We start from the raw sequence: 12,544 nt of genomic DNA on the forward strand, positions 1-12,544 counted from the left end.
ATGGAGATGAAGCTTTTCAATTGGAATCCAACTTCAATTATCTACATCAACATCCTGCCACTTATCAAGTACTTGGGGAGAGTGGAGTAATCCAAATATCCGAAGTTTACAAGGGTCAAAGGATCGTGGTTCCTCGTATAAAAATAAGGATGTGTACTATTTTGTAATTGGTAGGCGCAGACATCAAATATATGTCAATATTAGGTAAGCCCAATTAAATTAGTTAGCTCTCAAGTGATGAACAATTCTGATGGCTTATCCGAATATTTTTAACCAATTATTTATCCTATTTAATTTACAAATTATATCAATCAATTATAATGTAAAGTATCCCAAATGTGAATTTCTGATATAATGGTACAATCGTCATCTTAAAAGAAGTAAATTTGACTACTCACGAACACAAGTGAACTATTTGGAGAACCATAAAAAGAAAAAAAAAAAACGTGAACGATGATTGAATTGATGATAAAATTGATGATCGTGAATAACGATTAGATTGATGACAAAAAAAGAGAATATTTAGGATACTTTGAATAATTTATCGCAAAAACTCCTTCACAATGATTTAACCACAATAATTTATGCTTAATTATTATTGTCACTTCCACAGTATATCACTTGCATCAATTGCTTTATTCTCCTTACATATATATACAAGTACCCTTTTGCTTTTGGTCATCATTCTCATATATATATCACACAACCCTGCAAAAGGACAATAACAACAATTTAGAGAGTAATTAAGTAATAAATTAGCATTATTAGAGAAAAATAAAGGGTATTTAATTAGTTAACTAATTACTTGGAACAGTCCATGCTGATAGAGATTGGGAAGCTCAAGTGAAGATTGCACAAGTGAGGAAGATCGGTGATGCGAGTGGCAAGCAAACGGAGATCCATAACATAAGTCATGTCTTCAATGCATTGACATATTTTCTTTGGACCATTTCTTGATTTCTTTGCTTTCATGTTGAGCTTTCTAACACCTCTGCAACAAGACTGTGTTGGCATGGCAGATATGTCCCCTACATAGTGCAAGCATGGAAGGAAGGTTTGGAAAACACTTGTACAGTATTTGACATGATCTAGACCATTTGTGGCCTGTGCTAGGATTACGAGAGGAAGTGTTAGATAGACAAGGAGATGATGAGTCATTTTGGGGTAGAAGAAGAAGATTGAAGTGAGTAATATATATATGTGTATGTGTGTGTGTATATATATAGGTTTGATGACATGAAGATATCATTGGTCTTGAATTATGATGAAATAGTTCCTAGTAATATGTCAAGTTGTGGCAGCATGAAGTTTAAGAGGGGACTTGAACAATCCCTGTTAGAAGATGAAGATTAATGGATGTAATTAATGTCTATGAGACAATGGACTAGTACTGCATAAAATTAACTCAAGCCCATGGGCCTATGACCCATAAAGAATTTGTTTACCAAGTGATGATATTGATAGCTAATCCCGTGTGGGGAACATCTAAGGATGCGGTAAAAGGGTTTAGGTGTTTACTCCACTGATCAATAGATGGAAATTTGGAAATTAACATAACTACTTCGTAAAATTGAAGTTCCTAAATTACAAATGAAAAACGTTAGTTTGATAATGAATACGTACGATAACACCAAAAGATCAAGTTTGTGTGATTATTTGTAATTAACACATAATTTTATTATAATGAGTAATTAACACTTTAGTACTTCTCATAACATAATTAATTTGTTGAAACATAACAATTTGCATCCCCAACTTCAACCTTTCATTTAACCCTGCAGAAACACAAGAACAATGAGTAAACTAAATGACATGATTGAATTAGCTAGGAAAATAGATGGATATACAGAGAGGTGAGTCTTTTTACTTGTTGCAATCCATGCTTTCTGAGATGGGGAAACTGAGATGTGTGTGACATTTCGCCGGAAGTTCATCGATACGCGACGAAAGCAGCGGAGGCCCCGCTCCTTTCATCATGTACTCAATGCACCAGCATATGTTTCTTGGCCCAAATCTGTGCTTTGCCAGTGTGTTCAGTTTCTTAATATGCTTGCAACATTTTGTTGTTGGTTTATAGTAGAATCCCACCAAATAGTTCAGACAGTAAGTGAAATAGTCCGCAACACCTTCACAAAGAGAGACTCTAGACTGAGTCACAGCGATCTGGGAAATTAAGAGAAAGAGTAGTATATATCTGATATAGCTAGACATTTTTCTGGTTGTTATCAGTGAGAATTAGCGGTTTCTAAGGGGGTGTCTTGTATATAAAACTCTGGTCTCTCAACAAAGAAGTTTTTAACAGTTAACTAGTTAAGTCATGCAATTATCATGTTCCATATATTGTTGATACTTGTCTGAAATATGTTTGGAAATGAGTTGCTGATAGTGTTCACTTCGCTTTTGTGTTACGGTTACGATCAGATTGCTCATTTTTCGATAAGCGAGACCAAATAAGTTTGCCATTTGAATATTTAATATGAGTCTAAACTCGTGCCGTCAAGTCCATGCGGACAGAAATTTCATGCATGGGTTAAAGCACAACGCGTGGTCACAATACTAGTTTTGTCCTTTGGACATGTGATATGTGCACTCATGTCGTTAAACTTGCGTCAATAAATTTTTTTCACCTGACGATAAGGTAAGTTAGGCAAAAACTCAACGCATGTTCACAAAGATATTGTTTATAATGGGAATCGAACTCAGAACCTTCCGAGTCTGAGTCCATGCAATTTAACCATAGAAAAATTTATCATTAAGCTAACACCATGTGATTATCAGATTACTGATTACATAAACTACACTGATCAAATGCCCTTCATTATACTTGGATTTCCAATTTACTACCTAGTAGCAAAACGGCAGCGTTTAATACATCCCTCTGGAATCCTTCTGGACAGAGGCGTAAATATAATGGAGAAAAAAATAGCCGTTAGAGATACATATCATATTCAACCCATCCCGAATGTCTTTAACTGGCTGTTGTTGGTCTCTTCCCCAAATTCAAAATATTCGACCGTTTAAGATCCCTAACGTTAAACTCCTCCGCTCCACCGACTAGCCTCTCCCGAAGACATTGAGACATTCTCCTGATATCATTCTCTCTCCTTTACCAATAAAAAGGTTTCCGATCCTAGATTCCAGAGAGATTATATATCCGATTCTGGTCGTGAAGTGAATTCTCGATGGCGGTCACCGAGGAATCGTTGACAGACGGTGGAATCATGATCGATGAGACCTATGAGTTCTCGGCGCCTCGGTTCTTTGACTTCGTTAAAGGAGAGACGAACGAGGATACTCGCAAAGCAGAGCTCTGGTTCGACAACGCCCTCAGCTACGCGCCTTCACGTATGTTCTTTCTTCTCTTTTCTTCTTTGATTTTCCTATTTTAATCGCATATCATTGACATCTGTTACATATAATTCATAATTGTTCGTTCTCTTCTGTCACTCGTTCTTGATTACCTTGTGTGCCTCCAAAAATTCTTTGAGATTTCGCTTATCCTTTTGTTCTTGATTGTTTTCTGAAAATTTTAGGTTTTTTGTTGCGCTCTTTTCCGTTTCGATTGGCTGAATTTCGGTTCCTTTGGACTCCTTTTTTTTTTAATTTAGGTTGTTAGGGTTAGGGTTAGGGTTTTTATACGAGTAATCTGTTGGGAATTCTATGACTAGTAGGAAATTGAGGGGAAAGAAAGAATCTGATTGTGTCATTGGTTTGATTTTCCTTTTTCTTAATTCTTGGCTACAAGAGGGATTTTCTCAGTTAATGAAGCATGGAAGTTCTCCTCTTGTTCATAGTGACCATAGAGTATCTAATGGGAGCATAAGGTATTATGAAGGGCAAATGATGTTATAATTCATTTTTTATGCAATAGCAGTGCAAATTAATAAAAGAGAGCTCGTGCATAGTTGCTGCCTAAATAAAGGGGGGGAACACAAGAAAGATGAAATCCAGAGAAATCATATGTTTAATTTGCTTCTGAATAAAAATTATATTGGGTTGAGAATTCTCTTCTCTTATTTTCTCCACCTTTTTCAAAATGATCAAATTTACTCTTCTGCTTCATTTTAACCAAACAGTAACTCCTATGCTGGCTCCTTGGATCTTCTTTTGTTCTATTTACATTGATATGTATTTGATTTATTGAGACTCTTCAATTTATGCAGCTTTTATGTCTAGAATCAAGACAACTAGAAGATCAGTTAAGGTTGATACATTGTGCGACTTTAGCGAAGCAGACCAAATGCAGAAGGTGGTTGTACTTTCTTCAGTTCTTGTTTCTAATTCATACTTCATTGCAGCAGTCTTCGATATTTAATTATGCTGGAATTGCTACAGGTCTCAGAATCATCGGATGCAGCAGCAACTGAGTATCCCTCAGAGATTAAGCTTCAATCCAATGACAAAACCACTGAAAGTAAGGGAGAAGAGGTGATCCGGAAGGAGCCAAAGGAAGAAAACGAGAAAAACCTTGATGTTGAGGTAGCTAGTTTCTCAATGTTTTCATCTAGAACACCTTCTTGTTTTTGGGTATTTGGTCTTGGACAGCTTTCATCTCATGTTTGAAAGGAACTTTCAGATTTCTGCCGTTAAGGAGGTTGCATGTGTAGGAGAATGTAAAGGGGAGGCAGCTAATGAAAAGATAAATTCGGGAGGTCAAGTGGGAACTGAAGCATGCACCCCTAGACCAACAGTGACTTCTCGAAAGGGAGAACTTCAAGCCACTGATTCCAAGAAGCACCAAACGGCTAGAAAGATAGCTAGTTTGGTTCAGAATCCATCTGCATTGAAGGCGAAAACTCAGTTGCAGTCTAAAGTTAAGAGTGCCAAGACATCCAGTGTGACGAGGTGGTTAAATTTTTGTTTCAATCTTCTATGTTGAGGTTGACTTGTATTCATTGCATTGACTGAATATCTTGATCTTATTCAACTGCAGGGACACAAATGGGAAGAAAACTACGGGGACTCCCAGTTTGTTGGCTCAAGATAACCAGGCTATTAAGCGGCAGAAGCTGGAAGGAGGTAGATCTAGACAGGTAATCGGTTATTACCGTTAATACTGTTTCATATGTCCTTTTCTTTTGGTAATTCATCAAACAGCTATACCTGACTTTATTGTTTACTCCAGATCCTTACTGTTAAACCACCCCAGAATCTGCCCCACAAATCAAAATTGGGTCTTACAAGTAGCAGTTTAGGCTTATGCTATGCAGTTGGTAATAAAATGAACAAAGAGGACAGAAAGGTTCGTCTTTTACAGAATCTTCTCACTTGATTTTAAATTTTTTTACTGGCTTGTGCAAACTAGTCATTACTGAACCCGGATTTTTCATGTGAAGGTTTATGTTCGGGAACCAGCTGCACCATTTGTTTCCATGGCAGAGATGATGCAGAAGTTTCAATCAAGTACTAGAGACTTGTCATTGCCATACACTAATCGCTTTCTTTCACATGTAATCAATGCACACCAGGTTTTGCCCCACTTTTAGGAATCGTGGTGTATTTTATTTTCTTTGCGTACCTCGTTTGGTTTTCTTAAATGTCTTTCATTACAGGATGATACCGGTTCTGTTATCCAGAGCAAGCCTACTCTCTCTTTGACAAGACCTAAAGAACCTGAACTTGAAACTGCTCAGCGTATCCGTCTTGTAAAGGTAAAAAGCACTGCAGAGTTGGAAGAAGAGATGATGGCTAAAATCCCCAAGTTTAAAGCTCGACCATTAAACAAGAAGGTTACTCTCTTTCCTGCTCTCTCTTTGTTGTTTTTTACCATTAATGATTCTCCTGTACCTTAATTGATTGATTAATTTTATTGTTTTAGCAGATTCTAGAAGCGCCAACATTACCTGTATTACCAAGAAGTACACCACAGCCAACACAGTTTCAAGTAAAGCCTTACTCTAAATGGGTGGATTCTGGTTAGATAGAGAGCAATATCACTCTGACGACTAATATTGCTTTGATTGGTTCAGGAATTCCACTTCATGAGAATGTCAAAGGCGAAAGACAAGGAAGAAACAGCTTCAGTAGCCTCATCAAGACTGTCTCATCAGGTTTGGAACACCACATCCTGATATTTAAGTACTCTTTATTTTATCTTGAAGAGGGAACTGCTTTGGTTTACTCCTGATATCTACTCATAACCCTTTGGACAGACTAATCAGTGGAAACCTCATCAAAAGGATCCTAAAAGTCCAGTTCTTCAAACGTCACTGAGGGCCCGTCCTCCCAAGGTGAAAAGTTCTTTTGAACTTGAGCAAGAGGAACTTGAAAAGGTTCCAAAGTTTAAGGCAAGACCTTTGAATAAGAAGGTAAGACTCCTATCCTCCTAATGGGACTATGAGGTGCATATTTGTTGAACTTAGTTTCATTGAGAGTTCACATTTTCAGATATTTGAAAGCAAAGGGGAGATGGGAATTTTCTGCAATGAGAAAAAACACGTAACAATACCTCAAGAATTTCATTTTGCTACGAATGAGAGGATTCCACCGGCAGCTGCAGTAAATGATTTGTTTGATAAGGTAATCTAATTATTTCCCTTATATAATCAATTTGGAATTTTAAAAACAGCATCTCCTTGACTTTGTTTCCCGTTGCAGCTATCGTTGAATTCTGAACCTTGCAATGACAAACCATTGCCTAGAAATACAACACCCAATCCATTCCACCTTCACACAGAGGTATTCAGAAATGTACACAATATGTATGATATTATTTGGCAACTTCTACACGAATACACATTCTTAGCTATTTTATTATTACTTTTGTTTAAGGTGTGTGTTTCCTTACTTTTTCTGCTCCATAATTTCAGGAAAGAGGCATTCAGAAAGAGAGGAAATTGGTGACAGAAATTATGCAGAAGCAGTTGGAAGATGAAAGAGCAAGGATTCCCAGGGCTTACCCTTATCCCTATACCACTGACTATCCTGTGGTATGAATTTATAAGCTTATATGTGGGTAACTTGCCATCTCTTTAACATTACAGAACAGACAATAATATGTTAAAGTGCAGATTCCACCGAAACCTGAGCCCAAGCAATGCACAAAACCAGAGCCTTTCCAGCTGGAGAGTCTGGTTAGGCATGAGGAGGAAATGCAAAGGGAAGCAGAAGAAAGGAGGAGGAAGGAGGAAGAAGAGGCCAAATTGAGGATATTTAAGGCACAGCCTGTCCTCAAAGAGTAAGAATCACTCTTCCATAGCTTCTATGGTTATTTTCTGTCTTGTTTCTATTTGTTTGGCTGATTTCTCACATATGTGCTGCTGTTTGTGGTTGATCCTAGGGACCCCATCCCTTTGCCTGAAAAAGTGCGCAAACCTCTTACGCAAGTACACGAAGTTAATCTCCATGTAGACCACAGGGCTGAGGATAGAGCAGAATTCGATCATAAGGTTATAAAACTTCGTCTCACATTTTTCTCTTTCTCCAATTTTCGGTTGCAGTGTGGTCTTTACTGAGCATTAACAAATGTTAATTTGCACTTAGGTCAAGGAGAAAGAGATGATATATAAGAGATACAGAGAAGAGAGTGAAGCTGCAAAGATGGTATGAATATGTCATTTTTCTAAGTTCATCTGAAGAGAGATTCAGAGATCAAAATGGCTCACTCACTAACCCCCACAATTTGTGCAGATTGAGGAAGAGAAGGCATTGAAACAGTTGAGAAGGACAATGGTTCCACATGCAAGGCCTATGCCTAGTTTTGATAATCCATTCTGTCCACAGAAGTAAGAACAATACAAACTATTTTGGTCCAGTTTTCCACCTGCAGATACTCTCACTTCCTGCATAATTGTTGTTGATTTTGTTGTTTGCTTGATTTGTAGGGCTTGCAAAGAACCAACAAAGCCCAAGTCACCAAAATTGCGCGTCACGAAAAGGAAAGAAAAGCGAAGAGTAATCAGCACTGTCGCTGCAGTTTCTAGTGCTGCTTCTAATATGAGGTGATGATCGACAGTTGGGGTGGCTGAAGTTGTTCAGTTCAAGAACTCTCTTGAACTGTTGAACGTCCCTGTAGAAATATTATGTACTCCATTTTAATATAGTTTCAGCAAATGTGACAGTGCCCAACACATCATGTAGAGGTCTTGGTTAAAGTGACCATGAATTTCACTGCAACAAGATCACAATCTTCGGTTTTTTTGGTATATAGAGTGTCGACACTAAAAATCCTAGGTCCTATTCACATTTATAAGCAAAGATTCACTCCCTTTCACGCAACCACAACCCTTTCTGGTCTTAACTACCATAGGCTCAAAACAACGATGCTATGCGAGCAAATGATAATAGATTTGACGACAATAAGATCATATTCCTTGGTTTTTTATATGAAAATTGTCAACACAAAATCCATGTCGGATTGTGATTTATAAACAAATATTCAATCCCTTTCACAATGATGATGCAGTTCAAGCTCAAAATAGACAATATTAATTTCAAATATGGTATCGGAGCAAAATCTTACTGGAACGTTGCCTATGCCTGTCCACAATAATGCAGAAGAACAATTTAGCTTGCAGTTATCACGCTTCGCTTTACGTGGAACAAAGGGATTCCGGCATTCCGCAGTTGCTTCGTTAAACCCTATCCAGTCCAGTCCAGTCCACCATATAAAGATGCAAACTTTGTCCACTGCTTCTCCAATTCATCACCAATGATGGCTGCCAGAGACAAGAAAAGACATTACCTCGACCCCCAACCTCCTTCGGACTCTAACAACCCTAATAAAAAACCCAAACTTCAGAACTTTCCTTCCTACCTAGAAACCCCAAATCTCTCTCCCAAATTGAAACTTCTTTGCGAAATCATCGCCACCACCCCATCCGCCTCCGTCGAGAAGCTCCTCGACGAAACCGGAATTCGCGTCTCCCGAGAAGATGTTGAACAAATTCTCAAGCTCTCCTACTCCTTCCCCGGCCCCGCCGTCAAGTTCTTCCGGTGGTCCGGCCGCCAGCTTAGTGACAAGCTCAGCCCTTACGCCTGGAACCTCGTTGTCGATTTACTGGGAAAGAATTCCCTTTTCGATGCTATGTGGGATGCTATCAAGTCCATGCGGAGGACGAGCATGGTGTCCCTTGCGACTTTCGCCTCTGTCTTCAGCAGCTACGTCATGGTCGATCGTGTTAAGGATGTCATCATGACGTTCGACGTAATGGATCAATACGGCGTTGCTCGAGACATAATTGCTTTGAATTCATTGCTTAGCGCAATTTGCCAGGGTGGGAGGACTACGAGTGCAGTCGAGTTCTTGCGTATTGCCAAAGAGAGGATACGTCCGGACACCGACACCTATGCGATTCTGTTGGAGGGTTGGGAAACTGAAGGGGATAAGGTTGGTGCCAGGGGAACCTTCTCTGATATGGTGTGTGAAATTGGGTGGAATCCGCAGAATGTGCCCGCTTATACCTCGTTTCTGTGTACCTTGGTTAAGGGTCGGGCTGGGGTTGATGAGGCTATCAAGTTTTTTGTGACTATGATAGAAAGGGGTTGTTGTCCAGGTATTAAGTTCTTTGAGGTTGCAATGGAGGAGTGCTTGAGAACTTGTGATGTCAGAGCCGCAGAGTTTCTCTGGGAGTCCATGCTAAAGATCTGTGTCAAACCCGACATCAGTATGTATAATAATATGATTGCTTTATATTGTTATAGTAACAAAATCGATGCTGCAAAGAGTATTTTCGATGACATGGTTTGTAACGGGGCATTCCCAGATACACAGACCTACAATATCATGTTTCAATTCTTCCTTAAAATTAGGAAGTTAAGAGAGGCTTCAGTGTTATTCAAGGAGATGATCAAGAATGAATGTATACCTAATCAAGCAAATTGCATTGCAGCAATTAGAAATTTCATGGATGCTGGGGAGGTTTATATGGCCATTAAAGTTTGGAAGTGCATGTTAGACAATCATGATTCTGACTTGGAGGAGACCGGAAACTTCTTGGTGGTTGGGCTTCGTGATCTCGATATGATCCCAGAAGCTGTTAAATATGCTGAGCTTATGATTGAGAAGGGGATCAGGCTGGCCTCTTCATCAATGTCCAAGTTGAAACAGAGACTTTACAAAGCCGGCAAGGAGTCTGTGTATGAGGATCTTTCGAAAAAGTGGAAAGCCAATTAGGTAGGTTAGAACTATTATTTTATTTCTTTTGGAATGCAAAATATATTATATTTTATAGGATAAAGAAATTTTAGGTAAGTCAGGACCTTTTTAAATTAAGTGTGAGTCATTCTGCTTGAATTAACTTATTGTGGTTTCTTTTGTGTATAAAACGTACCATAGTTTTGTTATTAACATCTATATCGTTTTGTTGGTAGAGACTTTAGCAATATAGTTTCTGTTCAAAGTTACATTGGTATTGCGCTCTTGAGCTGTTTTTGGACTTTGATCTCTTGAGCTGTTTTTGGACTTTGATCCGACACTGTTAGATGACCCTTGCTCTTGGTACATACGTTGTATGTCCAACAGAAGAACTGAATCCCTTATTATTATTACTTTTTTTCTCTCATATCAAAGTTGGACGAGCTATGCTCGACAGTCGACAAGATAAAATATCTCAATTCTGCCTTAAAAGAGGGGCGGATAAATCAAGTGACCTTTGTGTCTTTCATCCGGTTTAATATGCTTATGAATGTTGTTGTATATCTGCGGCCACCTATCGAATATGTCTTCTCTCATTCTCGACTGGATTTTATCATGCTATTTTGCAAACACTACAATTCAGTAACCTGTTCCCATTGTTCTTATTCTGCTCTTATCTTTTTCTACATGGCCTGTTATATACAATAATCTTTATTACCTACTTAGTTTAGCTTTAGTATAAATAGCCAATCAAGAATTTTAGGTTAAAGTGATGATGGTAACTGTCCATAGTTTTTGGCTTTGTTTGTTAGGTTCTCTGGAGGCAGTGGAAAAAGAAAGTCAAAGAAAAATTTAGTTTGGTCGAGGAGACAATCAATTTTAGGCGCAACTATTGATTGGAATATATACATTAGCTTTATCTTCTCAAGTCAATAAGTTCATTATCATTGGCTTTGTTTGTTTGAGGCCAGATAATATAGATGCCAAAAAAAAAAAAAGATTTAGTCAGGTCAAGGAGACCATCAAGTTAAAACTGGGGAAAACAACTGCCTGTTGTTATGACCGGGAAGCATTTCCTGTGTTGCTCATACTTAATAGCAAATGATGCCCACTGACACTGAGAGGCATCAGATCGTGTTGTCCCTCAGCTCCCACAAGAGCCAGGCAGTGTTATTATATGCCGTCTCTCTGACCTCTCCTCTAGCATCTATTCAATTTGCTAGTTTCATCTGCATCTTCTTCCAAATCACTCCTTGCTCCTCCGACTATTGATCTGCTTCTTAAGAGGTAACTTTACTAATTAATTCATTCTGTAAGATAGATTTGGAATTGCTTTTTAGAATTTTGACCTCAGATATTTGATTTGTAGTTAGCTTATGCAGTCTTAATCAGGGTAGGGTATTTGATTTTGGCTCTTTGTAACAACATAGTTTACGAGTTGTGGTATTTCTGGTTCCACTGCTTATTTTCCATCTATGGCCATTTTTTTGGCCGGTGTACATTTTAGTTGTGGCTTCAGGTATTTGTATTTGTTCTTCATTTCAATTTTGAGCTTGTCTTTGTGTTTCTTTTATGGCTTCAAGTTAAGTTTCTAGGTTGTGGCCTCATATATGGCTCTGATATTGTTGTGCTAGTGTACTCCCAGGTTGTGGCTTACATACATATCTCATTGGTATTTCTTTCTATTGGTATTTCTCTAATTTGTTTCATATCTGTTAATTATTTTCTTTACTTTGTTAAGGAAATGGTATAATGGTTAGTGTGAGTGCTATTGTGAATTCGGGTTTACTCCGCAAGGTTGGTCCAATTTTGTGGATAATGTGTAATTTGTTTATGCTTAACCGGCTTTTCTGGTATATATGTAACTGAATTTAATGCATTTTTAATTAATGGATTATGGAGTTATATTAGAGAAATTAACTTTTTAAAAGTTATTTTTTTGATAAAAGATGATGTGAGTAGTAAATGTATAATGCGTGTTGCAAATATATGCATTTTTTCAGTTGGCACCAAACACCAGAAAATATTTGCTGCCTAGAGCAATTCTGCAGGAGCTTAGCTTAGCGCAACCGTTTGATAAAGGTGAAAGAGTACTGCAGAGCTGAAGCAAGTGATGATAGCTAAAGCCAAAGGGCCCAACGAAACAACGAACTTGTTTGATTTTTTACAAGGAAACATCAAAGGCGAGGCTTCAAATGTTGAGATTGACGCATGATCTCATGTAAGATTCACGGTTCCACATGAATTATGTGTCCATATAAGCATTTGGGATTTGAGATAGATACGACAAAAAAACACTAAAATCTTTAGCATTCCGCAGGGATGTAAACAATGATGCCATCCTTGAGCAACATTATTTTCTGAAACCCCATAATTCGAAAAAAAATAAAATGAAATGACGGTCAAGAGGTTTTCTCGTCTCTCTGATAAGATGGTTTTCTTCCAACAAGAACAAGGATGGATCAAATC

The 12,544-nt window shown here is 38.1% G+C and overlaps 3 protein-coding genes across 6 annotated transcripts; 2 read left to right on the forward strand and 1 right to left on the reverse strand.

The window, feature by feature from the left end:
* Positions 1-1,765: 1,765 nt before the first annotated feature.
* On the reverse strand, positions 1,766-3,082 carry LOC120003624 (non-specific lipid-transfer protein 13-like). The gene is made up of 4 exons (XM_038852642.1): positions 2,974-3,082; positions 2,825-2,889; positions 1,868-2,163; positions 1,766-1,775 (listed from the first exon to the last, which is right to left on the reverse strand). The coding sequence occupies exons 1-4, from the start codon at positions 3,080-3,082 to the stop codon at positions 1,766-1,768; spliced, it is 480 nt and encodes a 159-aa protein (XP_038708570.1).
* Positions 2,993-8,146, forward strand: LOC120003698 (protein TPX2-like). 2 transcript variants are annotated; one of them, XM_038852731.1, is made up of 19 exons: positions 2,993-3,345; positions 4,164-4,249; positions 4,336-4,479; positions 4,577-4,848; positions 4,934-5,033; positions 5,126-5,242; positions 5,337-5,450; positions 5,553-5,729; positions 5,822-5,884; positions 5,970-6,050; positions 6,153-6,308; positions 6,388-6,519; positions 6,598-6,678; positions 6,810-6,929; positions 7,011-7,177; positions 7,280-7,388; positions 7,483-7,542; positions 7,630-7,724; positions 7,824-8,146. In XM_038852731.1, the coding sequence occupies exons 1-19, from the start codon at positions 3,183-3,185 to the stop codon at positions 7,942-7,944; spliced, it is 2,358 nt and encodes a 785-aa protein (XP_038708659.1). In that variant the 5' UTR covers positions 2,993-3,182; the 3' UTR covers positions 7,945-8,146. The 2 variants fall into 2 exon arrangements, with proteins under 2 accessions (XP_038708659.1, XP_038708660.1); XM_038852732.1 differs by having other exon boundaries at positions 2,995-3,345; positions 4,577-4,845; positions 7,824-8,144.
* Positions 8,147-8,492: 346 nt separating this feature from the next.
* On the forward strand, positions 8,493-12,382 carry LOC120003322 (pentatricopeptide repeat-containing protein At1g77360, mitochondrial-like). 3 transcript variants are annotated; one of them, XM_038852264.1, is made up of 2 exons: positions 8,493-9,605; positions 9,831-10,359. In XM_038852264.1, the coding sequence occupies exons 1-2, from the start codon at positions 8,651-8,653 to the stop codon at positions 10,112-10,114; spliced, it is 1,239 nt and encodes a 412-aa protein (XP_038708192.1). In that variant the 5' UTR covers positions 8,493-8,650; the 3' UTR covers positions 10,115-10,359. The 3 variants fall into 3 exon arrangements, with proteins under 3 accessions (XP_038708192.1, XP_038708191.1, XP_038708190.1); XM_038852263.1 differs by adding an exon at positions 12,079-12,382 and having other exon boundaries at positions 8,503-10,114; XM_038852262.1 differs by adding an exon at positions 10,888-11,073 and having other exon boundaries at positions 8,503-10,114.
* The last annotated feature ends 162 nt before the right edge of the window (positions 12,383-12,544 follow it).

The sequence above is a fragment of the Tripterygium wilfordii genome, chromosome 8 (genome assembly GCF_013401445.1).
Source record: "Tripterygium wilfordii isolate XIE 37 chromosome 8, ASM1340144v1, whole genome shotgun sequence".
Taxonomy (NCBI): Eukaryota; Viridiplantae; Streptophyta; class Magnoliopsida; order Celastrales; family Celastraceae; genus Tripterygium; species Tripterygium wilfordii.

Excerpts from the sequence above, each read along its gene's own strand:
- LOC120003624 (XM_038852642.1), bottom strand. The coding sequence starts at position 3,082 with ATGTCTCAATGTCTTCGGGAGAGGCTAGTCGGTGGAGCGGAGGAGTTT. Across the intron at positions 2,890-2,973 it reads GAAGAGACCAACAACAGCCA|AAGGATTCCAGAGGGATGTA; the intron begins GTTAAAGACATT and ends GCCTCTGTCCAG. Across the intron at positions 2,164-2,824 it reads GTAGTAAATTGGAAATCCAA|ATCGCTGTGACTCAGTCTAG; the intron begins GTATAATGAAGG and ends TTAATTTCCCAG.
- LOC120003698 (XM_038852731.1), top strand. The coding sequence starts at position 3,183 with ATGGCGGTCACCGAGGAATCGTTGACAGACGGTGGAATCATGATCGAT. Across the intron at positions 7,543-7,629 it reads AGAGTGAAGCTGCAAAGATG|ATTGAGGAAGAGAAGGCATT; the intron begins GTATGAATATGT and ends CAATTTGTGCAG. Across the intron at positions 7,725-7,823 it reads AATCCATTCTGTCCACAGAA|GGCTTGCAAAGAACCAACAA; the intron begins GTAAGAACAATA and ends CTTGATTTGTAG.
- LOC120003322 (XM_038852263.1), top strand. The coding sequence starts at position 8,651 with ATGATGGCTGCCAGAGACAAGAAAAGACATTACCTCGACCCCCAACCT.